This window comes from Arvicola amphibius, chromosome 5 (assembly GCF_903992535.2).
Source record: "Arvicola amphibius chromosome 5, mArvAmp1.2, whole genome shotgun sequence".
In the NCBI taxonomy this organism is placed as follows: domain Eukaryota; kingdom Metazoa; phylum Chordata; class Mammalia; order Rodentia; family Cricetidae; genus Arvicola; species Arvicola amphibius.
Window position 1 is genome coordinate 102976301 of NC_052051.1, and position 27132 is coordinate 103003432.

A 27132-nucleotide genomic window follows, 5' to 3' on the forward strand; every position below is an offset into this window, starting at 1 on the left:
TTCTGACAAGTGTAAGATGGTATCTTAGAGTCATTTTTATTTGTATTTCCCTGATAATTAAGGATGTTAAGCAATTCCTTAAATGTTTCTCCGCTATTTAAGATTCTTGTGTTGAGAATTCTCTATTTAGCTCTGTACCCATTTTTAATTATTTTGTGTTTTAATGTCTAGTTTTTTGTGTTATTTAATACATTTTGGATATTAACCCTGTGTCACATAGGGGCTTGGTAAAATCTATTCCCATTCTATAGGCTGTTGTTTTGTCTTATTTACTGTGTCCTTTGCCTTGCAGAAACTTTTCAGTTTAAGGAGGTCCCATTCATTGATTCTTGTTCTCAATGTCTGTACTACTAGTGTTATATTTAGGAAGTGGTCTCTTGTGCCAGTGCATTCACGATTACTTCCCGCTTTCTCATTTACCATGCTCAGTGTAACTGGATTTATGTTGAGGTCCTTGATCCACTTAGACTTGAGTTTTGTGCATGGCGATATATGGATATATTTGCAATCTTCTACATGTTGATACCAAGTTATACTAGCACCATTTGTTAAAGATGTTTTCATTTTTCCATTGGCTTTTTTGTCAAAAATCAGGTGTTCATAGGTATGTGGATTAATGTCAGGGTTTTCAGTTCAATTTCATTAGTCTATGTGTTTGTTTTTATTTCAATACCAAGCTGTTTTTATTACTATAGCTCTATAGTAAGAGTGACGTTCAGGATGGTAATGCCTTCAGAAATTTATTATAGAGGATTATTTTAACTATTCTGAGTTTTTTTGTTTTTACATATGACATTGATTATTGTTCTTTCAAGGTCTGTGAAAAATTGTTTTGGTATTTTGATGGGGATTGCATTGCATCTGTAGATTGGTTTTGGTAAGATTGCCATTTTTTATGTTGGATCCTACCTTCCCAAGAACATGGGAGATCTTTTCATTTTCTGATGTCTTCTTCAATTTATTTCTTTAGAGACTTAAAGTTCTTTCAGTTGTTTGATTAGAGTTACCCCAAGATATTTTATATTTGTGGCTATTGTAACGGTGATGTTTCTCTGATTTTTTTCAGTCTATTTATTATTTGAATATAGGACACTACTGATTTTTTGAGTTAATCTTGCATTCTGTCCATTACTGAAAGTGTTTTTCAGCTGTAGGAGCTCCCTGGTTGAATTTTGGGGCTCACTTATATATACAATCATATCATCTGCAAATAGCGATAGTTTGACTTCTTCCTTTCCAATTTGTGTCCCCTTGATCCCCTTTTGTTGTCTTATTGCTCTAGCTAGAACTTTGTGTACTATTTTGAATAGACATGGAGAGAGTGGACAACCCTGTCTTATTTCTGATTTTAGTGGAATCGCTTTGAGTTTCTCTCCGTTTAATTTTGTTAGCTGTCAACTTGTTGTAAATTGCTTTTATTATATTTAGAGATGTTCCTTATATACCTGATCTCTCCAAGACCTTTATTTTGAAAGCATGTTGGATTTTGTTGAAGGCTTTTTAATCAATGAGATTATCATACTTTTTCTTTCACTTTGTTTGTACTGACATATTTTTGTTTGTTGAACCAACCCTGCATCTCTGAGATAAAGCCTACTTGGTCATAGTGGATGACTTTTCTGATGTGTACTTGGATTCGGTTTCCCAGTATTTTATTATTTTTCCATCAGTGTTCATGAGGGAGATTGGTCTGTAGTTCTCTTTCTTTGTTGCATCTTTGTATGGTTTGTGTATCAGGGTAACTGTAGCCTCATAAAAGGAGTTTGGCAATGTTCCTCCTGTTTCTATTGCTTGGAGTATTGAGGAGTATTGGAATTATCTCTTCTTTGAAATTCTGGTAGAATTCTACACTGACATCATCTGGTCCTGGGCTTTGTTTTGATTGGAAAACTTTTTAATCACTGCTTTCATTTCCTTAGGGGCTATAGTTTTTTTAATTGTTTATCAGGTTTTGATTTAATTTTGATATATGGACCCTATCCAGAAAATTGTACATTTCTTTTAAATTTTCCAGTTTTGTAAAGTACAGATTTTTGAAGTATTAGCTGATGATTCTGAATTTATTCAGTGTCTTTTGTCCTTTTCATTTCTGATTTTGTTAATTTGGATATTCTTTCTGCCTTTTGGTTAGTTTGGATAAGGTTTGTCAATCTTGTTGATTTTCTCTAAGAACTAACTCTTTATTTCATTGATTCTTTTTATTGTTCTCTTACTATTTTATCAATTTCAGCCCTTAATTTGATTATTTCCTGGCATCTACTTTTCCTGGGTGAGTTTGCATGGTTTTGTTCTAGAGCTTTCAAGTGTTCTGCTAATTTGCTTGTGTGGGGTTTCTCCAACATTTTTATGCAGGCATTTAGTGTTCTGAACTTTCCTCTTAGAACTGCTTTCATATGTTCAGGACATTCCTTTTCATTGAATTCTAGGAAGTCTTTAATCTCTTTATATCTTCCTTGATCTAGCAGATTTAGTTGACTATTATTCAGTTTCCATGTGTTTGTAGATTTTCTGGATTTTGCATTGTTGTTGAATTTTAACTTTAAGCCATGGATCCAAAGAGATACAGGGGTTTATTCCAAATATTCTGTATCTGTGGAGATTTGCTTTGTGACCCATTGAGTATATGATCAGTTTTAACAAAAGTTCTATGAGGTTCTGAGAAGAAGATATATTTTTTTATCTTTGGGTGGAATGTTCTATAGATGCCTGTTAGGCTCATTTGAGTCATAATGTCTGTTATTTCTCTATTAATTTTTTTGTCTGGCATTCCTGTCCATTGGTGAGAGTGGGGTATTGAAGTCTACCAGTGTCAGTGAGTGGGGTTTGATGTGCAATTTATGCTATAGTAATTTTTCTTTTACAAATATGGGTGTCCTTTTATTTGGGGGATAAATGGTTAGAATTGAGTTTTCATCTTGATGGTGTTTTCCTTTGATGAATATGAAATGTTCTTCATCTCTTTTGATTACCTTTAATTTGAAGTCTATTTTGTTAGATATTTGGATAGCTTGCTTCTTAGGTCCATTTGATCACAAAGTCTTTTCCCAACCCTTTACTCTGTGGTAATAATATCTGTCTTTGAAGTTGAAGTGTGTTTCTTGTGTACACCAAAAGGATGGGTCCTGTTTTTGTATCTATTCTGTTAGCCTGTGTCTTTTTTAGATGAATTAAGTCTATTGATCTTAAGGGATATTAATCACTATTGATTGTTAATTCCTGTTATATTTTGGTGGTTATGTCTTTGTTTTTCCCTTTAGAATTTGCTGGTGTGGAATTATCTATTGCATGTGCTTTCGTGGGTACAGCTAACTTCCTTGGGTTGGAGATTTCCTTCTTATGCTTTCTGTAGGGCTAGATTTATGGATAGATATTGCTTAAATCTGGTTTTGTCATGGAATATCTTGTTTTCTTCATATATGGTGTTTGGAAGTTTTCTGGGTATAGTGTCTGGTTTGGTGTCCTTGGTCTCTTAATGTCAGCAGAACATCTGTCCAGGACCTTCTGACTTTCAGAGTCTCCATTGAGAAGTTGGGTGCTACTCTGATGGGTATGCCTTTGTATGTTGCTTGGCCTTTTTCTTTTGCAGCTCTGAATATTCTTTATTCTGCATGATCTGTGTTTTGATTATTATGTGTTGAGGGGGCTCTTTTGGGGTGTTCAGTGTATTTGGTGTTCTGTAAGCTTGTATCTTCATAGGCATTTTCTTCTTTAGATTAGGAAAGTTTTCTTCTGTGATTTTGTTGAATATATTTTGTGTGCATTTAAACTGGTACTTTTTTCCTCCTTCTATCTCTATTATTCTTAGTTTTGATATTTACATGGTGTCCCAGATTTCCTGTATGTTTTGTATTATGACATTTTTGGTTTTAATGTTTCCTTTGACTGATGTATTTATTTTCTCTATCATGTCTTCAATGCCTGAGATTCTTTCTTCCATCTCTTGCATTCTGTTGGTTATGCTTATATAGTTTCTGTTTGTTTACCTAGATTTCAATTTCCAGAATTCCCTCGGATTGTGTTTTCTTTATTGCCACTATTTTAATTTTCAAGTCTTAAACTGTTTTCTTCATCTTTTTGATTACTTTTTCTTTGCTTTCTTTAAGGGATTTATTTATTCCTTCTAATTTTTTGTCTTTTCCTTGATTTCTTTAGGGAAATTAATTTTTCATTTTCTTTTTAAGGGTTTCTTCATGAAGTTATTTTTAAGGTCATTTTCTTCTGCTTCTTCTGCATTGGGATGTTCATGTCTTCCTGTTGTAGGACCACTAGTTTCTGGTGGTATCATATTGCTTTTTAGGTTGTTGAATGCATTCTTGCATTGGTGTCTACCCATCTCTTCCTCCAATTGGTGCAGACAGAGTTTTTGCCTCTTGGTCCAATCATTGCATTCTGTGTTTATGTCTCAGGTATCCTCTCTTGGTCTGTTCTGTGAAGTTGCTGTCTGTGTCTCAGAGAGTTGCTTATGTCTTTGGGGATGGTGGGCTTGGGGGCATAGTGGGACTTGTCAATTATAGAGTCCAGTGCAGGGGGGAAGGACCCTGTCTGTACGAGTCTTGCCTGCTGACCTGCTAGTGTGGCTAAGATGGGTGGGGGAGGACCCTGGATTTTGCTCCAGGGCATAGGGCCTAGAGACTGGGATGTCCAGTTAATGGGCCAGTCACTCATCTCTTGGTCTTCTTGGTGTAGTCACTATGTATGTCTCAGGGAAGCACTGAGGTCATGGGAGATTGGTGGGTTTGGGGTTGGGGTGTGACTTGTAAATTACAGGGTCTGGTGGTGATGTGGAGCAGCCTGCCCAAGAAGCCTTGGCTATTGACTGGTATAATGTGGCTGAAATGGGTGGGAGAGAGGCCTAAAGCCTAGAGACTGGGCTGTCCAGCTGGAGGATCAGTCACTCATCTCTTGGTCCTTTCAGTGCAGTCATTGTGCCTCCTTTTTCTTTTCACAAGGAAGAAGCTTACATGGGTGGAGTCTTGCCCTGATGTCACCACTCCCTTTATTCCACTTAACAACATCCAGCTCTTCTTTAAATCCTGCTTATCTCCTTAAACATAGGATTTAGCCCCATTCTATGTTCTGGTACACCTTTTCTTCTCATTGTGTACATTGTGTATTTTTACTTGCTAAGCTTGTTTCTTTTCATTGTAAATCTTTGTAAGAGTGAATATTAGTAACCCCACAAGAGAGTCCATAGTCATTTGTCCAGAGATTTCCTTTTCCAGTGCAATTAATCCAAAAATCTTCACTTAAGCCTCAGGCAGACTTTTAGGACAAAGACAAAAAGCTGACACATTCTTAGTTAAAATATCATGAGAACAATCTCTAGGCAACATAACAAATTTTTTCTCCTTTGAAACCTCTTGAGTCATGTCCCCACAGTTTAAATTATTCTTTGTACCACTGTTTTCAGTGCTCCTACTAGTATGGCCCATTTCTCCATTTGAAGGGTTCAGCTGCTTCTTAAATCTAAACTCCCAAAGTCCCCATTCTTCCAAACAAAAGCATTATCACAGCTATATACCAAATTGTGTTTGAGTTAGGATTTTATTCTTGTGAAGAGACACCATTAATTACCACAGCAACTCTTGTGAAGGAAAACATTTCATTGAGGCTGGCTTACAGTTAGAAGGTATAGTCATTTATTGTCATGGTGGGAAACAGTGACATACAGGCAGACATAGTGCTGGAGTAGCTGAGAGTTCTACATCTTGATACACAAGCAGCAGAAGGGAGCTGTGTACCACATTTGGTGTAGCTTGAGTATGTGACACCTCAATGCCTGCCCTTACAGTGACACATTTCCTCCAATAAGGCAGTACCTACTCCAACAAGGCCAGCCACCCAATAGTGCTGCTCCTATGGACCAAGCATTCAAACACATAAGTCTAAGGTGGTCATACTGTTCAAACCACCACACCCTCTAAAATTTTAAGCATGCCCTCAATTAAGTGCTTCCTTTTATAAGTTGCCTTGATTATGGTGTTTCATCCTAGCAATAGAATCGTAACCAAGATAGAACACAGTATACTCCCAATTATACTATATTCTGCTAGGGAAATGACATTATAAAATCTAGTCCTATGTAAAAATTTTATATATATCAATAAAAATAGAGGGATAATTTAAAAGTAGAACCAGAGCTGGGGATGTGATCTCAGTGGTAGAATGCTTGCCTAGTCCACACAGGCTATGTATGGGTTCAGTTTGCTATACCATAAAAAGATTTTTTAAATGAAATTTAAAAATAACATTTACAATACTACCTTTTCAAGTAAAATAATTAAATATGAAGTTTGATAACACATTTTACTTTATAGTTTTCTTCTGTGCTGAATTCCTTGTTCTTTCATTATTGAACATTGTTTTAATGACTGTTTTAAATCTCTCTTGTATCAGCCCCAGCATCTAAGTTATTTTAGGGTTGGGCTCCATTGATTGCCATCATGGGCCACATTTTATTTTTAGAATTTTACATCTCTCTTCCATATTATGAATGATACATTGTACACAATTTGCTTTCTATTGTGTTACTCTGAAGAATTTTAAATTTTATTTTCTCTCACCTAAACCCAGACACCAACCTCTGTTTTCTTAGACTGGGCTATAACTAGAATTTATAATCAATTCATTCCATCCTGGAGACTTCTCTATGCGTGTGTAATTCATGTCAGCCAGAGACTTAGACAGTCTCATGTGAGGGATTGTGTACTAGCTTTTCCTCCCTGTAGTGTGCTCCTCAGTTTCCACTACTATTATTCTTCTAGTTTTTGTTTTTAACAACAAATAAGACCTATCTGAGTTCTGTTTTGTTCAAGAGTGAGTTAGGTGTACTTTCAGATAAAACTCTATAGAAAATGGAAATTTATTCAGTGTTTTCTCCCTTTGTTTTATAAATACTATCACACAGACACACACCACACACGCGTGAGCACACACACACAGGGAGTTCTTAAAGTTGTCATCTAGTCAAGAGTTGGTTCAATACAAACTACTTCACATTACAGGAAGTTGGAGTTTTCTTTTTTGTTTTACACCCATTGCAATATTTTTTCTTTTGTGCCTTGTACCTATTCATTTTTTGTGGTTTATTTTAGCTTTTTCTAAAAAGTCATCTTTGGCCTTCTTAATTTTCCTTTTTGGTTGCTTTAATTAATTTTCATGATTCTTACTGTTATTTCTTTCCTTCCTTTCACTTATCTGGGAATTAGTTTGTTCCTCTGTTTCTAAAACCTGGAGATTCAAGCAGACCATTTTCCCTAAGCTTTGCATTATTTCTTACAAACACCTAAAACTAAAAATGCCTATTCAAGTTGTCTGTTGACTGTGTTCCAAAAACTGTATCACAATGCATTTAAAGATTTTTTATTTCTGTTAAACACATTATTTTAAAATGTAGTTATTTGTTTCCTTTTTGTAAATTTATTTACATTTTATGTATGAATTCTCAGCATGTATGCCTGCATGTCAGAAGAGGCCATCGGATCATATTATAGATGATTTGAGCCATGTGGTTGCTGGGAATTGAACTCAGGACCTCTGGAAGGGCATTCGTGCTTTTCACCACTGAATCATCTCTCCAGCACCTTGTTTCTTTTTCCAAAGATTTAATATTGTTTAATTTGTATGTGTGGGTATGCATACTTGGGTGTATTACCTGTGGAAACCAGAGAGATGGCTCAGTGGTTAAGAGCATTGCCTGCTCTTCCAAAGGTCCTGAGTTCAATTCCCGGCAACCACATGGGGGCTCACAACCATCTGTAATGAGGTCTGGTGCCCTCTTCTGGCCCGCAGACATACACACAGACGGAATAGTGTATACATAAAAAAAAAAAAAAAAAAAAAAAAAAAACCAGAAGACAGTGTCAGATCATCAGAAGTTGGGTTTAAGATGAGGCAGTGAGTAGCCATGTGAGTGTTGGGAACTGGCCCTGGGTCCTATAGAAGAACAGTCAGTGCTCTTAACTACCAAGCCATGTCTCCAGTCATCTTTTAATTGTGGATTCCTATTCTGTTATTGACAAAGTTAAGTTTTGGCCTTCTATTGTTCTGTTGGTTTATTTATGTCATTTCTGCTTTTTATTGTTAGGCTCTTTTACTGCCTCCTTGGGGTAACAGATGTGTAGTGTGTTGTTTTTGATTTAGCTATTGAAACTTTAGCTTTACTTCTTTGCATATTCAGTAGCTGCTCTTCAATTATAAAAATGTGCTTTGAGTTAATATTGTGCTACTTCTTGTTAATGGAACCATGCAAATGTGGAGTTGTGTTTCCCTACATTATGAACCTTAATTGCTTTTACTTTAAGTGAATTACAACAGAGATTTAGTCCTTTCTTCAAGGTCAAGACTTTAGTTGGGGAGGTAGCCTTTTTCACAATTCTTAGATTGTTCTACGTATTCTTACCACTCCCTTTATTGACTATGTCTGTGCTGTTACTCTACTTCTATACAGTTCTTCAGTAGATAATGTCTGATATCTGTTCCTTTCACTTTCTGTAAGATGTGATACTTTACTTTTATTCAAACCCATTGATCCACCTTTCTCATAACGTGGGGGTCCTTCGATACTAAGAGCGTTTTCTTAGTGTTTCTGGTCTCTTGCAAGTGTTGTAGAGTGATAGTCTATGCCCCCCTCCAAATATTTATATTTTGAAACCCTAATGCTAAGAGGTGAGAAGAAGGACTGGAGATGTAACCTAGAGGTAGAGTGCTTATGAATTCCCATAAGCACTAGTGAATTTATAAAGCAGACTTCCCAAAGCACTCTGGTTCTTTCTGCCTTGTAAACATACAGTCTTCAGCTCAGAATAGGATCCTGACCAAGATACCTCTGCGCTCAGACATCCAGCTGCCAGAACTGTGTGGAATCAGTGCTTGATCATGAGTCTCTCCCTCCTTAGGAGTCTGAACTAAGACAGATGGTAGGATGTATTTCCCAACATTGTTAGTGGCTTCCAGTAGGTACCAACAAGGAGGATTCCCTCAGGTCTCTTGCTGTAGGATTCCCTATTAGAGAATTATGATGAAGATCTAGTGCGTGCGTGTATATGCTTCTTCTCGCAAGTGCCTATATATCACACTAGTTCATGATAAGCTTTAAAAGTTGTTACAGGCCGGGCGGTGGTGGCGCACGCCTTTAATCCCAGCACTCGGGAGGCAGAGGCAGATGGATCTCTGTGAGTTCGAGGCCAGCCTGGTCTACAAGAGCTAGTTCCAGGACAGGCTCCAAAGCCACAGAGAAATCCTGTCTCGAAAAACCAAAAAAAAAAAAAAAAGTTGTTACAAATTTCAGCTGTTTTCTTACCTTTCTTTTATGGCCATATCTTCTGGGTTCAGTCTCTCCTGAGAGGGCTTGCGAATACTTCAGCTCATTAGCTGTGACCTCAACTTTACTGTTGGTCCCTAAAATCATAGACTGTAGATTGTCTTGCTCTTTGTCATGTTTGGTGAGGAAGGAACAGTCTCCTGAGACTTCTGACATTTCCACAGAGTGAACCCTCCCATACTCCAGTGACATGTATTTTATAGACAAATCAGGCAGAGAAGAAAAGCTTTATGTGCAGAACTGCCCTTTAAATTTTGAGTATAGTAACAGGGTTCCAAAATATTTTTTAAAATAAGGATATTAATATATAAGTGGATAGGAGCATGCTTTTTAATAGGCAGTGCAAATGCAATTAAAAGCATGCATACCAATTCTTTGATTTTGTAGTGTTCAGAAAAATGGGCCTCTAACTATGCTCATTTATCTAGTGTCAAGATGATCTACTTTTTTACCCTACCCATCAGTCAGGTACAAGCAGTAACCTCTCATCTTTTGCCTTAGTTAATCTTCTGTTAAAGATAAATGAAGAGTATAGCATTCACACCAAATCTTAATATATTACATAGTGTTGCTGCTATAACAATTTGATAGCAGTAGACAGTGATTATATTAAGGGCTAGAATTGTAGCTCAGTGGGAGAGTGTCTGCCTAACATTCATGAAACACTGGGTCCATCCCTAGAACAATTTTTCTTTAAAAAAAATCGTTGTAAGCTTAGGAACCTATATAGTTGTCAGCTTCTGTTGAGCCATTAGCATTGCTCCATTGATGGTGTGCATTCCAAGATCGTGGAGGTCACTAGGACTGTTCCTGATCTGTCTTCTGCTTTTATCCAACACTAGTCTAATGAAAAGGAAACAAATAAGCAGCAGATACCACCAACAGAAGAGAAATCTTTGGGCTAGAATTGCCTTGTATTGATTGCGTTATAGTGATAATGATGGAACATGGAACTGGCTAGATCCTCCACCACTGAGCTCCATCCCACCTTAGGACCTGGATTTGTGGACAGTCCTGGGACTGATGATTTCTTTGTGTTAGTGAGAACACATATGGTTCTAGTTTGCCTTCCTCTAAGGTCACTTGCTACAGTATTTGAAGATTTTTTTCTCTTTAGATATGTGTAAATTAATCTTCTCTGTGGCTTTTATTTTATACCAGAAATAAAAGTTACCTGTAATATATCAATTTACAGTGAACTGGTATAGAAGGAACGGCGGGGCTGTGTCCCGCCACCTGGCTAGCTTTACATCGAAATAATTACACAGAAACTGTATTCATTTAAATACTGCCTGGCCCTTGGCCCGTTATCTGTAGCTTCTTATTGGTTGATTCTCATATCTTGCTTTAACCCATATTTAGTAATCTGTGTAGCACCAAGAGGGGTGGCTTACCAGAAAGATCTTAACTTGCATCCATGTCAGAGAGGAGAGGCATGGCGACTCACTATGGAGACTGCCTGAAGTGTCTGTTCCACTGCCTTCTACCCAGCATTCTGTTCTGTTTACTCCACCTACCTAATTTTCTGTCTCTTAAAGGGCCAAGGCAGTTTCTTTATTAATTAACCAATGAAAGCAACATAGACAGATAACTCTCCTCCATCAAACTGGGACTTTAGAAGGAATGTATGTTGAGGTGTAAATATTTGTAAACTACCAAGCTTAACAATTTAAAAAATTGTTCTGGTTTAACATTTACTGTTTTATTTTGCTTTCTTATATTCCTTAAAGGAATATTTTTGCTCTTGGAATCCCACTTTGCATAATATAGTCCATAGAAAATACAATATATAATTTCATAAAATTAGTTATAAAAGGTTTAAATAAGTAATTCTCAACCTTAATGCTCTTTAATACAGTTAATCATGTTATGGTGAACCCAACCATAAACTTTTTCCTTGCTACATCATAACTGTAACTTTGCTACTTTTATGACTCATAATGTAAATATCTGATATGTGACCTCCCCAAAGGAGTCACAACCCAGAGGTTGAGAGTCACTGGTTTAAACCATACATAATTAACTTTTCCATATTTTTATTAGTTTATTTTTATATTTTCAAGAGAGCAGAATGAAAATGTAAACAAAAGAAGTAAGTTTTTCCGGGCAGTGGTGGCGCACACCTTTAATCCCAGCACTTGGGAGGCAGAGCCAGGTGGATCTCTGTGAGTTCGAGACCAGCCTAGTCTACAAGAGCTAGTTCCAGGATAGGCTCCAAAGGCACAGAGAAACCCTGTCTCAAAACACACAAAAAAAAAAAAACAAAAAAGTTTTTACTGACAATGAGCTTATACTATTCTTACTTCCTTTATGGAACATACTACATTAGTCAGCCATTGACCATAAACATTTCCAATAATCCATCCTTCAGTTTGCATTAGAAAAGACAGTCTTATTTAGGTATTTTTCTAATTACTATAATTACCATGAAAGGAAAAAAATTCAGTAGTAAGTGCGGGTGTGTACCTCTGTTGGATAGCCTGAGAATTTGCTCTTGAATAAAAACAAAACCACAAAGCAATAGCTTTGTGTTGTTCAGTGGTTCCCTGGCTGCAGAATTAGTAGATCATAGTAGTGCTGAACCTAGTTCGTTCTCTCTCTCTCTCTCTCTCTCTCTCTCTCTCTCTCTCTCTCTCTCTCTCTCTCTCTCTCTCTTTTCTTTCTTTCTTCATGGTTTGTCTGTAGTTTTGAAGCCTGTCCTGGAACTAGCTCTTATAGATCAGGCTGGCCTTGAACTCACAGAGATCTGCCTGCCTCTGCCTCCTGATAGATGGGATTAAAGGTGTGCGCCACCATCACCTGGCCCCAAACCTAGTTTCAAATGCCATTTTCTCATAGGTCTGGAAAAGTACTGAATGTGGATTCATCTTTGTGCTTCAAGTACTATGGTGTGTTTTATGTCTGTATTAGGTGTCACTCATAATTTGGTCACAGGGGGTCATCTTATCAACAGATTGTGGGTTCTTGGCATTTTAAATTTTTATCATAATATGCATGCATTAATGAGAAGTATAATTGTTTCCAGTAAAATTTGATAAATAGTCCTTTCAGATTAATGTTATGAAGATGTCATCATTATACCCTTTTTCTATGTGTTTTATTTTATTATAACCAAAAGTCTGAGTTTGGCACATTTACATGTAATTGAGGAAGAAAATGTTAGCTCTCAGGGTTTTTTGAATGTTTAAATAACTAGTGAAATATATCACATAAGTGTGAGTTGCTGAGATTTCTGTTCTGTAATTTTTTAAAAGACAAATAAGAATTGTATATCTGTATATTGGGTACAGTATAGCATTTTAATGTGTCTACACTGTGGAATGTCACATTGATTAAACAGTCTATTTCCTTATATATTTGTCCTTTGTGGTTAAAGCATTTGAAATCTCTTAGTAACTCTGAAGTACAGTGTGGTATTACTTCTCTTGCTACATCTCTAAAGTTCTGCTCCAGTCCATGGTAACATTCACTTTAGTCTCTACTGTGACTATATGTGTGCCTGTATGTGTTTGCGCACACATGTACGCACATGCATGCCTTGCTTATTTTATTTAGTATTTAGGTGTGTCCATGTTGAAAACATCAGAATTTTCTTCTTAAGGCTAACTAGAATCCTCTTATGGAATATAGACTACATTTTCTTCAAATATTGAACTACTTCCATATCTTAGGTATTGTGAACGGTTCAGTGCTGAATATGAAAGTGCAGGTCTGTATTTCTTACACATACTGATTTAAGACATTTTATATGTACAGAAATGGGATTTCTGGATAATACATTAATCCCCCTTTTAGCTTTTGGAAGAACTACCATACTTCTTGCTCTAATAACTGCATTACTAGTTTACAATTCCAGAGCAGTTCATGGGGTTACCTTTTCTACACAGCATCATCAGCCCTTGACATCTTTCATTCATTTTTCTTTTTAATTTTTGAGACAAAGTCTCACCATGTAGCCTAGGCAAGCTTTGAACTTAGTGTATTTGCCAAACTGTCCTCAAATACCAGGCCTCCTCCCTCAGCCTCTCTTGTGCTGGAAGTAAATGCTTGCCTCGTCTGTTCTTTTGGGTAGAAGCCACTCTAACAGATATGAGGGGGTACTTCATGGTGGTTTTAATTAACATTTCTCTGATGCTCAGTGATGAAACACTTTTTTATGTATCTGTTAGCTATTTGTGAATCCTCTATGGAGAAACGTCTCTTTGTCTTCTCGCTTGTGAATTTTACCTATTAGCCTTTTATCAGATTGTTGTCCTACAGATATCTTCTTGATTTCTTCATTGTTTTCTCCACTATGAATAAGGGTTTTAATTTGATGCAGTCTGACTTGCATATTTTAACTTTTCCTAACTGCTTTTGGAATTGTGTTCAGGTAATCATCTGGCACCAATACAATGGAGCATTTCCTGATACTTTCATCTAGTTTTATAGATTTGGGTCTTAGACTTAAATCTCCAAGCCACTTTGAGTTTATGGAGTCAGTGAGTCTTTTTATGATAGTGCTAAATTGGTTCTGGTTATAATTTGGTAATAATTTTGAAGTGGTATAGATTAATGCCTCCAGTTTTTTTTAATTTTTGTACAGGTTTCCTTTTTTCTGTTTGAGTTCTTTTGTAGTTCTATCCAAATTTTAGCAGTTTTTTTTCCCAAGAATTACGGACTTTTGATGGGGTAGCTAGGTGTATCCTTTTGGTTATGTCTATAAGTCCATGCCGTTAAGAGAGATAATTTTATTTCTTACAGAACTTATATGGTTAGAGTGCTGAGAGTAAGCGTCCTTGCTTTGTCCTGATCTTAGAGGAAAATCCTCCAGCCTTTTGCTGTGAAATATGAGTTAGTTATGGACTTTCCATATACGACCTTGGAGCATATTTGTTCTTTGCTGGATTGATAAGGGTTTGTAAAGACATTGAATTTTATCAAATGTTTTCCTGCATTTATTGATATGATCACTGGGTTTATACTATGCCAATGTCTGCACGTGTATGTGGAAATTATCTTATATTGTACATAGACATACATAAGAAAATATGCTCTTTGAGAAATTAATATGTAGCCACATTTAATTTACTCCAGACATCTTTTTTTGTTTGTTTGTTTTTAAATCATAAATATCAATAGTTTATTAGCTGGTATGGAATAAAATAACTTCTAGTTTACAGAAAGAAACAGGAAGTGGAATATACTATTTGTTTTAAAGAGATAGATTTATCCAAAAATGGGGAACATCAGCACCTAAACAATTTTGCCATGTCTACTTAACATTCCTCTCAGCATACAGAGACTCACTCAGACAAGCATTTGCTCAAAGCTAGGGAACCATATACTCGCATATGGAAGCACAGCAGACCTCTTTCAACACGGTGGTTACGAGGATTCTTCTGTAGACATGTGAAACTTAGCCACCAGCGTTTTACAAATGGGAGCCAAGAAAGTGTGGTCCTCAAGTACAGTAGCCTCATACTGTACTTCCCTGAACACACTGAACAACAAGGCATTTTAAACATGTTCACAAGAGGGCATAAATAACAATAAAATGTCTTCCTATACAAAAGAACTGAAGTATAGTAGACATGGGTCCAACACTCTGACAACTGTAAAGTTTCTTCTGATAACCTCACAGAGAGTTGTAACTTTCTTCTAAAACTGTAAAATCCCACACACACCGCACTGAATGACAGCACTACACGGTGTCTTCTGCAACTGTGGTGTCAAAAATCTGGTAGCACATCCGCTGCTCTGTTCCAATGGTGACATTGTAGGACTTGATGAGGCACTCCAGCCAAGGGTATGTATCAATTTTTATTCCTGGTGGACATATCATATTCATGATTGTTTCTAGAGCAAGTTTCACAGTGTGATTCCCGTGAAGTCTGGCCCCGAGGACCTGGAGCTGCTAGACCTCTCAGCACCATTCCTCATACAAGGGAACGTCTATCACTATGGAGTCCAATTTCTGATTCTCAACTTATTCTGAAGCCCATTGTCTTGGTTATTGTTTTGCTACTTTAAAAGAAAGCACTGAATTGAAGTTGCTTACAGTTTCGAGGATGTAAACAGTGTTCAAACTTGATACCTATACAAAACCTTCTTAATAAAGGACTATGGCGTCCTTCCACTGTGGCCGAAGTCCTGGGCATTGTACCTCTACAGTATGTTTGTTATGACATTCACGCTGGATGATGGAACAGGAGTACAGAATGCTTACCTCAAGGATTCTGAGAACTTTTTCAAGATCCCGGCATCAGAAGTTCTCACTGATGATGAACTCCAGACATCTTTTGAAAAAGAAATATTTGAGCATTTTTATACTTTACTATTGCACGAATTCCAATTGGTCTTAACAAATAAACCCAGGAGTCAGAGGGTGAAAGCTCATATATCAGAGAAGCAGAGCACCCAGCCACTAGAGATACCTTTTCACCTCCACCAGTGTTCAGACTAAAGCTGCGATCCTGTCCTTAGACTGAAACTGTCTCCACCAAACCCCAGACTGATTATAATTTCTTTTCTCCTCTCGCTTTGTATTCTCTCTTCCCAGGCATATCACTCTTGTTTCCACCTACCTAGTGCTGGGGTTAAAGGCATGGGATCCCAACTACTGGGATCACCTTTGTATGAACTCTGTTTCTCTTTTAGAAAATTCAATCTTGTGTAGCCCAGGGTGGCCTTAAACTAATAGAGATCCCTCTGCCTCTGTCTTCTGAGTCCTGGGATTAAAGGTGTGTGCCACCACTGCCTGGCCTTAAGTGGCTTAACTCTGCACTCTCATCTTCATGCAAGTTTTATTTGTTAAAGCTCAAAATATCACTACACTTTCCTATTAAATATATACATTATGTTCTAAAAGATTGAAAAAACAAAAAATAACTAATTTTTTAAAAAAAGTTTTCCAGTCTCAATCTCTATAAAAATTATGACTTCAATGATGAAGTTGCTTTCCATAGTGGTTTAAACTGGTGCCCCTCACTAGTCTTCCTACAGTTTAGTGTGCATACCGATGACCTCTCAAAGCAACTGCCAAAATATACTCTGACACCATCTTTTGATTTCATAATATCTAGTGATACCCATTCACTTTTAGATTCTCTGCTTTCTGAAAAATAATTTTTCTTTTTGCAGCAAGTTGATAATATGGAAGTGTCACCCAGTGCAGGCAAATTACTACTGTTGAAGTGGATGTTGATAAGCAAATGGACAGTTGAGAAAGCTGGCTAGTTAGGAAGTCATGTGAGAAAAGCCGTTAACTAAAGTATTGTCAGATCTGAAAGGTTATCTTGAATTCCCTTTTGCCTCAATGAAATTTTTTCCTTTTTAGGAAAAATGAAAAGCCTATGAGATACTGTACTTTTTATTTGTGAAAACATATGTTTGGACTGTATTTTCTTTTAAACTCCATTCTCTCTTTTATTTTTTTTCTTTTGCAACATCAAAGTGTTTTATGTGATATGCAGAATAAATAGAAATGGGGAACACATTACTCCATAAAGCAAGAAAGATTCAAGGAAAATAGATGTGTCCAGAGGACACAGATCAGCTTGAAGGAGTTATTCTATAATTGTCTAGTGTTTGAACAACATGACCTTAATCATAGTGCTAGATACACATAATCATTTTCAAATCAGTTGTCAAAAACAATAAGGTCCTGGAAATGAAGAATCATATGGACTTATAGGAAAGCAATTTAGGAATTCTGCAAGAATCCCATTCTCCATTTCTTTTTGTTTCCTCATTTTTTATTAAAAATTTCCATCTCCTCGCCTCCTCCTCCCTCTCCTCTCCCCTCCCTTCTGCCCATACTCCTACTCCCTTCCTCTCCAGGCCAAAGAGCCTTCACTATGTTAAGTCCAAGGTCCTCCCAACTCCCCCTAATAGTAAAATTAGAACAGGACCATGTGCCATAGTCAATAGGATATTGAATGGAAAATAGTGAATTGGAAAAACATTTTTTAAAAAAGAAACTTGACTGTGTGTTTTATTGTAGTTTATGCACATAAATAAATATTTACTCCTAAATTCTTGTGAGGATCTGTAACTAAGAAAAGAGCCTATTTACGGTGGTGGCGCACGCCTTTAATCCCAGCACTCGGGAGGCAGAGGCAGGCGGATCTCTGTGAGTTCGAGGCCAGCCTGGTCTACAAGAGCTAGTTCCAGGACAGGCTCTAAAAAAGCTGCAGAGAAACCCTGTCTCGAAAAACCAAAAAAAAAAAAAAGAAAAAGAAAAAAGAATAGAGCCTATTTAAATGGAGACAATAGGGAAATGGTGATAAAAGAAGTAGACAGATAAAACATTTTAAGTTAGCTAGGCTAGTCATACCTGAATCTCAGTACTTGGGAGTCTGAAGGTGTAAGATTGAGAATTTGAGGTTAAAATAGGCTATATAATGATACTATATCCAAAAATTCATATGATTTTGATATTTATAAGTGCTTTAGTCCCACGTGTCAATAGGATAGATGTAATTAAATTTTATTTTTATACAGTCAATTCTTCTATACGCATGTGTGCGCGTGCACACACGTATATATGTACACACACAGGGATTTCTTAAAATCATTATATAATGCAGAATTGTGTGGTAAAACAACACAAGATACTTGGGCAAGTGAGTTTAGGGCCCCAAGACTCAAAAATTACTAATAAAACCTCTTAAAAAGTGAAAAGGATAAACTTAATAAAATTGGCAGTGCAGTTTTGCACATATTTGAAGACAGAAGTTTCTGTCCTTCTGAGTCCTGCAGCTTTTCAGTTCCAACAAAACACACAGAGGCTTATATTAATTATAAACTGGTTGACCTATTAGCTCAGGCTTATTATTAACTAGCTCTTACAACTTAAATTAACCCATAATTCTTATCTATGTTTAGCCATATGGCTTGGTACCTCAGTGAGGCATTCTCATCTTTCTTCCTCTGTGTCATGTTAAATGCTATAATAAGTAGGGTGCTTTACTTGTAGCACCCTATTTTGAAATCACTGAAAGGATTACACAAAACTTATGTAGGTAACGGTACATTACCTACATAATGAAGAGGGAGGTTAATGAAACTATGTAGAAAGCTGTAGTATGTGTGTTGTGTGTGTGTGTGTGTGTGTGTGTGTGTTGACACACAAGTGGACAGTGGGAGCTGGCAGATGTGTGAGGCTTGAGGCTCAGGGCACACGTTTTGTATCTTAGCAGTTTTGCATTGTTATAGTTTTCCACCTGTACCTTGTGTCTGTCACAGTGATACTCAAATTATGCATGTATCATACCCAAGTTCGTCGCATGCATTTTAACAAATTTGTGTATTCTAAAGCAGTGTTACAACAGAACTCTTTTCATGTCTTATTGAAGAAATAATACTTTGTTTTATTGCAATTCAGTTTCATGGACAGTAGGGGGGGTTGTAGGTTCACATTTTGTGTTGTACTGACCAGTGCTTTTCTTAGCTTTGCAGCTGCACATATGGCAAATTATTATCATTTTATGGCTACAGTTATAAGTAATTTGGTAGAGAATGACGGCTAAATTATGCAGTGTTGCTTTTATTTGTTTTAATTTTGTAATCTAAATATTTTTTTAATAAGAAAACACAACCCAGAACAATTCTTAGCTGGAGAGTAACCTTTCTGTCACTTAGTGCCAGGCCAACAGTAGGCCTTGCACTTCACTTTTGTTGATCTCTTATGAATTGTTAACATTGGGCATTCAATTGTGGGATTGTCTATGTTTTAGGAAATGCGTGTTTTTACCTAAATTATTACTGGCTCCTGCTATTTAATAGAGAAAAAATTTAACAGGCAGTTGAACTGACACATTTAAAACTCCTCTCTCAATTTTTGAAGACAGAAGATTCCCACTTTTTACTCTAGGAAGTAGCCCAGCAATGATGCCTTACTCTCCACGTGCAGTGGGATTGTCTCCACCCTCATCCTTCCGTGAAACTGAAATGTAGGTACTCATATGTGTCAGCACAAGGATATTGAGTACCCATTTTTTTGAGGCCTGGTGTATTATAAGGGAGTATTAGTTATTAACACCTAGCCCTTGTTGGGAAGATTATTTGTCCCTGGGAATGACTTGCCTTGTGGCTATAGTGTTTAAGTGCACAACTACTTTCATTAGAGTGCTTCTCTTAGCAGTCACTGTGACTTCTTCAGCAATGACACCTAGCAATTTTGTGGGAAGTTCCAAAGCTTGAGAACTTAGCCCAGCACTCTCTCTTTCCTGTTCTAGAGCATAGACTGATGGGAAAGGTCCAGGTGATCTGGTTGACCTTTAGCGTTGTTGACTGAAGTAATGTAGTGCTGAAACTCTTTATTATGTTCATAGGAGTTGGCCATATGCTTTATTTTGATCAGTGCGGTGACTCATTTTCTTACTGCTTTTAAGTCATTTAAAAACAATTTTGCAGTGGTATTATAGTAGAGTACTAGGCATTGGGTGTTAGAAAAGCAGATATTACTTTGATCTTTAGGTTGGTAGAAGAAAAATTAAATTTTGATATTATCCTTAATTTTATTAGGTATGATTTTTCTTTCTTATATATAGATACTCTAACTTACTTGTTTGTGTTATACCATACATCATTGTAGGTTTATATCAAAGAGTAATCAAGTCAGGAATTAACCATGAGATACCATTCTCCACTAAAATGAATTTATATTTCTTTCCGATGAAACTATTATTAGTACTTTATGAAGTGAGTTAATTTAATATATGGTGATTCTCTAAACAGGATATGTAACCTTTTTGAACATCAACATTTTTAATTTAAAGGTAAAATCAACATTTTAATTTGAAATTAATTAGAGAAATTGAAGGTTGAAATGAATAGTGAATTGTCTTATTGCATATTATAAAATCTATTTTTCCATGTATGTTCGTAAATAGTACTAAATCATAATCCTACCACCATGGCACCTCATGTCATTCTGCTTTCTTGGGTAGTTAAGAAATAATATTTGGAGTCACTGGCATATATACTGAGTCTGAAACTACTGGAGAGTGAAAGATCATTTTTACTGATTTAACTGAATAGGTTTAAATTATAGGAGAGATTTTCTGCATTTGATGATGTGTGCATGGAAGGAAGCCAGTGAACGAGATTTAAGAACAGAACAGAGTGTAAGCAGAAGCAGCAGGAATAGTCAGCAACTAAGAAAGGAAGGTAAAGGTCCTTTGAAGAAGGAGTCAGTGGTTAGCAAATAAGATAGAAATTGAAATCAAATTGATGCATTTTAAATTAGAGAATACTTTTCAAGATATGGTTTAAGTAGACTGAGGCTGGCCACATGTTCAATTGGAAATGCTGAAATAGAGAGTAAGCATGTGTGTTAATCTCTTCAGAATTTTAGTGATAATAGAAAGGAGAACCATATTAACTATAAGCATTATTTGAAAAGGGCTGTGCTAAGAGTGCATGTAGTAGGCCAGTAGCCAGAAGTTACAGAGGTTAAAGATGGCCTAATCTAAAGAAAGTGTCCTGAACTAGAATAGGAACATAGGCGGACAGTCACCTGTTGATGCACTTATTTAACATTGAGCAGATACCACAATGTGAGGTAATAATGTGTTGAGATATACTGGGGCTAGCTAGATGGCTCAGTTGGCCAGGCGACCTGTTACCAACCCTGGTGATCTGAGTTCAGTTCCCAGGATACACAAAGTGGAAATAGTGAGCTGACTTCTACAAGTTATTCTTTGATCTCCACCCATGTACTCCCCCACACTCATGCACACACACGTATTTACACACACATGCATGTGCACACCCAGTTGTAAATGAATAAAATGTGATTTAAAAAGCTTCAAGTACATAAAAGCCATCTGCCTTATTAATAAAAATAAGATGTACTTAAAAATAAGTTGTTTTGTTTGTTTCTCTGCCCTATAGTTGTTCATTACTCTCCAAGGTTGTTAAGGTTTTTTTGTTGTTTTCTTTCATCTCTCAGTGTTAAAGCTTTACATGTTTTGTCTGTCACATATAGTTTACAAAACTCAAGACAAGAAAGTAAGTAGCTTTGTCTGTCTGGAGCTGGGTTCTTTTTGTTTTTCATTCCTCCATGATATTTTAAAATTCAGCCCTTTATTATTTCCTTCTTGCTTAGAGCCCTCTTTAGTCCTTTATATTAGATAACAATAATTCTTGTAAGTATCCTTTATTTGAGAATTCCTTGATTTATCCATGTCAGAAGGGTATATTTGCTGAATATCCAAATCTAGACAGACAGTTCTTTCCTTTCAGTACCTGAAAAAAAACATGCTGCTGTCTTCCACTGTCTGTGTTTTGTAATGAGACGTTTTTCTTTTATCATTTTCCCTTTATTGGGTATGACTTCTGCCTTGCTCTCAAGATTATTTCTCCTCTTCCCCCCTCCTCCACATTCTTTCCCCAAACTTCTGTCTTTTGCATTCAGTGGTGTTTCTTTTTTTTTTTTTTTTTTTTTTTTTTTTTTTTTTTTTTTTTTTTTTTTTTTTTTTTTTTGAAGTGATTCTGCTTTTATTTCCTTCACGTTAAGCCAATCATGGAATTTCACAGTGATTGCTGGGGTGGGGCAGAAGGAAAGTGTATTCAGAATGACGGAGGCCACGGCCTGGTTGGCCTGAGAAGGTGCGAGCAGGGGGGCCTCACTGGGGAAGCTGGAGGAGCACCGACTGCCCCGCTGGCAGGTAGGTGATGTTCCCAGAGCGGGAGAGCTGGTAAGCAATGTCCTCAGCTGCTTCCAGCTTCCGCAGCTCAATCAGTCCATCGCCTGCCGTGGCCAGGGAGTTGGCGATCAGCTCGGCTGCCTTGGAGTCGCCCTCAGCAGAGATGATGGCTGCCTTCTTCTGCTGCTCAGCCTTTTCCACCACAAATCTGGCCCTCTCCGCTTCCTGCTGAGCCACCTGTTTGGCTTCCACTGCTTCTGTGAACTCCTTCCCGAAGGTCAGATGTGTCAAGGACACATCATCAAGGATGAGCCCAAATGTTGCTGCTCTCTCTGTGAGGTCATCGCTCACCTGCCGGGAGACCAGCTCTCGCTGGGTGATCAATTCTCCAGCATCAAAGCGAGCCACCACTGACTTGAGGATCTCTGTAGTGATGGAAGGTAGCACCCGCTCATCATAGTCCTCGCCGATGCTGGTGTAGATACGAGGGAGCTGGCTGGCCACCGGCCGGAAGAGGATCCGTAGTGTGATGTTGACGTTCTGCAAATCTTTGCTACCAGTGATGACTGGTACATTCCGTGGTCGCGAGCGGCAGTCAAAGATAATTGGTTTCTGTACCCAAGGGATGAGAAAGTGAGTCCCTTCCCCTACCACGACGTCCTGTACTCCACGGAATCGGTCAAAGATGACAGCTCTGTGCCCGGCATCCACATTATACAAGGCGGAGTTCACCACGCCTCCTGCCACTGCTAAAGCCAGGCCGAACTTTCCGATGGACTCAAACACTTTGGCAGCCATGATTCCTTCTGTGCACCCACTCACACCTGCTTCCACTCTGACCTCCACATGAATTCCCCTCAATGGTGTTTCTTGACATGGATTTTTAGGATTTAATTCTGTTGAGGGTCTGCTCAACTTTCAGCTGTTACATCTTGAATGTTCTTTCATCCCCTTCCTTGTGCTCTTTTTCTGGTATTGGAGTGGCACTCAGGTGAATCTTTTGTTATGTTGCCATAGTTCCTGTAGGCTATGTTTATTTTCTTTTTTCATCTGTTTTCTCTCTGCTGATCAGGAGGTGTATTGTGTATTGTATTTTCAACTTCATTAATTTTCCCATGTCTTTTATTCTATTGAGTCCATGCAGAGGGCATTTTATTTTGATTATTGTAATTTTCAGTTTCTAATTTTCAGTTTTATTCTTCTGAAATTGTTGTTTCTTTTCTGAGGCATTCTAATTTTTCATTTGTTTGAAGCATACACATTGAAACATTTCAGGATGACCAATTTAAAGTCCTCTGCAGGAAACAATAAAATTCTTATCTAACATCTGGGTTATTTCAGTATTGATATCTGTTGATTTTCTTTTCTTATTGAATTAATATTTTCTTGACTCTTGGTATGGCATATGATAATTGTGTTGTGGACAATTGAAATATTGTATTATAGTCTTATTTAAATCCTCTTTTTTAGTATAGCTTTCTGATATCACACCAATGGGAAAGAAGAGGTTCTGCATTGCATTGAGATTGGAATGAAAGTTCAGGGTCCTTCCTATACATTCTTTGGCACATGTGAATAAGAATCTCATTATTGCTGGGTGGGGATGGAAGCTTAATCACCTGTAGATACCATTACCACCTGATGAAGGCAGAGACTTTCCTGGTGACTTACATTCTGCCGCTGGAACAGTAAACTTCTTCAGTTCTGGTTAGCTTTCTATGCTACTCTTGCAAACAGGGATATCTTATTATTGTTAAGTGGAGTGAAGCTTCTTTCTTCCCATGAAGCTTCCAGTGATGACCATAAGCACAGAGGAAGGAGTAAAAGTGGGGATTCAATTCCTGGATTTCACTCCCTCTTCTGTGGAACCACCCCTGGGGAAAGAAGGTGGTATGTGGGCTTCCTGAAGTCCCCTGAGGAGTTGCAGTCTTTTTCTATGGTGTCTGGATGAAATAAAGCAATCTTGGCTATTCTGCTTGGTTTCTCCTTTAATGATCAATCTTTTCTCTTGACTTTACCTGTGTGAAGGCATTTACTCAGTACCAGATCAAGCGGCATTCCCAACATCAGAGTAGAAGCTAAGGTGGGTGATGGCAGTGGATTTTGCTGGACCAGAGAGAGAGTTCGAGTTACAATAACTTTTCATTTTAGCAGCCCACTAGGTCTTTAGTATCCCCACCTCAGAGTTTTTACTGTTTCACATGCCACCATATTCATTCTACTCAGAGGCTTCATTTTCCTTTTCTATGTGGTCCATTTTCATGTTAAGTCTTTATGCTCCTGGAAGAGGTCCTTCTCTGTATCCTCTTCACCTGATTGGCTTAGTTGTTTAGATTTCAATGGGATCATACTCAATACAAGTTGCTACTGATGTAGGTCATTTGTGAGGGCTTCTTTCTTCAGTACAGAGTGTGGTAACTGGTTGCTTTTCTCACTTCTACATGGTGGTTAGCCATACTGCAGCATGCCTATTTGTTTCATGGTTTGTTGTACACCTTTTTCTCAGGTTTCATCTCTTATATCTAGTACATCCTTTTCAGTTACATAACCAAGATTCAGGTAAGTAAGTCCTCCCTTCAGTGAAGAAGACTTTTACTTGGATTTTCCTAAGATCTCACTCCAGGTATAGAGCTAAAGTCTCACTATGCTAGGGAAAAGGAAATATGGGTCATTCTCAAATCTTGTAAAATCAAGAAAGAGATTTTAAAACTAAATGTAAGACTATACATTTTTATATCCTGCTGCTTACAAAATACAAGTAGGGCTGGCTGACAATTTCAGAGGTTTAGTCTTTTATCATCATGGTGGAAGCATGGCAGTCTGCAGGTGGATGTGGTGCTGGAGAAGGAGCTAAGAGTTCTTTATCCCAATTGGCAGTCAGCAGGAAGTGAATGTCACACTAGACCTGGCTTGAACATTTGAGACCTCAAAACCCACCTCTTAATGATGCAGTTCTTCCAGCAAAGGCACTACTCCAACAAGGCCACACCTCTTAATAGTGCCATTCCCTATAAGCCTGTAGGGGCCATTTTTATTCAAAAACCACACTGCCACATGGCATGTATTTAATGTCTATATATCATGTCAGATGCTGACGTTAACCAATAGTCTGTGTAATTGTGCTTGCTTTTTTTTCCCAGAGTAAAATTTGTACTCTTTGACTAGACATTCATCTATTATAAATATTATTGCCTATGGTATCAGCTAGGATAAAAGCGGTTTCTGTTCATAATAGCTGTCACAGACACCTTGGGACCAAACAAATCATTTGTGTCTCTTGGAGTTTACACACACACACACACACACACACACACACACACACAAACACAAAACCAGAAATGTAAAACCACAGGAATCCAACATAGATTGGCATTAGAAACTATTACCTTATTTAGACCACTGTTCTTGCTCTGTTATTTCTGCTATTGTTTCAGATGCTAAGTATTCAGTAAGCTCTTGGAATTAATGTATTCTATAAGCTTAGTGACCTGGCCTTTCTCTGTGAGCCAGTCTTCTCCTATAAGCCATCTTGGGCTTCTTTTTGTTAAAGGTTAATAACCAGAATAATGAAGCAGTTGGTTATTTATGCAGTTATGATTGGCAAAAGTTATTAGAACAGGAATCTGCCCAGAAGCAATGATTAGGTTATGAAAATGTTAAGGAATATTGAAACTAGTTACAATTTTTGACATTTAAGAAATATTATCACTGTTCTTAATCACGATGATCTGGTGTAGAAGTATATGTATAGAGTAATCCCATTGGACAGTAATTCTTATGCCAACAGCATACCTAAATAAGTGCTGAGAGGGAGATTCAGAAATGATCTGAGGAAAAGGGAGAAAATTAAGAAGGGAGGACATTAAGAAAATGGGAGGTGCCTGACCTATGAAGTTTGACTTAGTGCTTTTACATTGAGCATTCTCCACATGCTAGGAGCTGGAGGTGGGGAAAAAGGAGCAAGGCAGAAAATTCCTGGTAACAGTATTAGTGATGTGATTATTAATATGCAAAACAAGACAAAAATTCAAAGTATAATCCCTTTATGCTTAATAGACTTAGGAACTCAATGTATAAAATAGGCAATAATCATTAAGATAATGTTTACATAAAAATCTGACATTTCCAAGTGTACAAGTAAATGACATTTTCCCGAGTAACAACACTGCCATCATCTCATTCCAAGACCTAGTTCCAAACCTGCACCCATTGCCCCAGTTCCTCTCCTCCAGTCTTAGCAACACTAATCTACTTCCTTGTCTGACTTGCATATTCTTGACTTCTCATAAAAATAAATGCTTGTGATATCTACTCTTTGTGTAAGTACTCCTTTTCATGACATAATATTTTCAAGGTTTGTATATGTAACAATTTTTCATTTATTTGTGATCAAAAAATGTTCTGTTTTATAGATAGTGCTCTGTTGATAAATTGCTGGACATTACGGTTCTTGTTGCTTCTAAACTACTATAAACAGGGCTGCTCTGAAGATGCCATGTATGAGTTTTTGTTTAGCTTTTTAAAATTTCTTTCTTGGATGATGAGATATATTGGATTATGTAGTAAATTCACACTTAAAAATACTACTAATTTTTTCCAAAGTAGCAGTACATTTACGCGCCTGTTAGACTGGGAAGTTCCACTTGAACATGTCCTTGCTAGACTTGCCTTCATGAGTCTTTGAGTAAGGCTGTCCTTTCTCCTAGTGCATTTGATTTACCTTTCTCCCCTATAGCCCGCTGTGGTTAGCATCTTTTACTTCTTGGCCATCTATGTATTTCCTTTTGCAGATTGCCTCAGCCTTTGACAGTTTTTAAAATTAGATTAATATTATTTATGTTTAGTTATAGGAGCTGTTTATATATTCTGAATATTAATTCTTTACCATATATATGATATCAACATATTTCATTTTGAGGCATTTGTTTTTGCGGTTTCTTAATTCAAGGTCACAAAGAAGCACTTGTATGATTTCTTCTGAGATTGTTATAGTTTTTTTTCTTTTATTGATTTTTCTCTCCTTCCCTCCTTGCCTTTCCCCTCCACTTCAATCCTCTCCCAAGGTCCCCATGCTCCCAACTTACTCAGGAGATCTTGTCTTTTTCTACTTCCCATGCATGTAGTGGGAAGCGGCGAAACACTCCTCCATCACATGCAGACCTATGTATGTCACTC

General features: G+C 37.3%; 2 protein-coding genes across 7 annotated transcripts in view; one reads left to right on the forward strand and one right to left on the reverse strand.

The window, feature by feature from the left end:
* The window catches only part of Kiaa1328 (KIAA1328 ortholog), a 284272-nt gene that overhangs the window by 82949 nt on the left and 174191 nt on the right, over positions 1–27132 (forward strand). The gene's annotated exons all lie outside the window — the stretch shown is intronic.
* On the reverse strand, positions 21922–22808 carry LOC119814156 (prohibitin-like). Its single transcript, XM_038329552.1, has one exon. The coding sequence runs from the start codon at positions 22753–22755 to the stop codon at positions 21937–21939; it is 819 nt and encodes a 272-aa protein (XP_038185480.1). The 5' UTR covers positions 22756–22808; the 3' UTR covers positions 21922–21936.

Excerpts from the sequence above, each read along its gene's own strand:
- LOC119814156 (XM_038329552.1), bottom strand. The coding sequence starts at position 22,755 with ATGGCTGCCAAAGTGTTTGAGTCCATCGGAAAGTTCGGCCTGGCTTTA.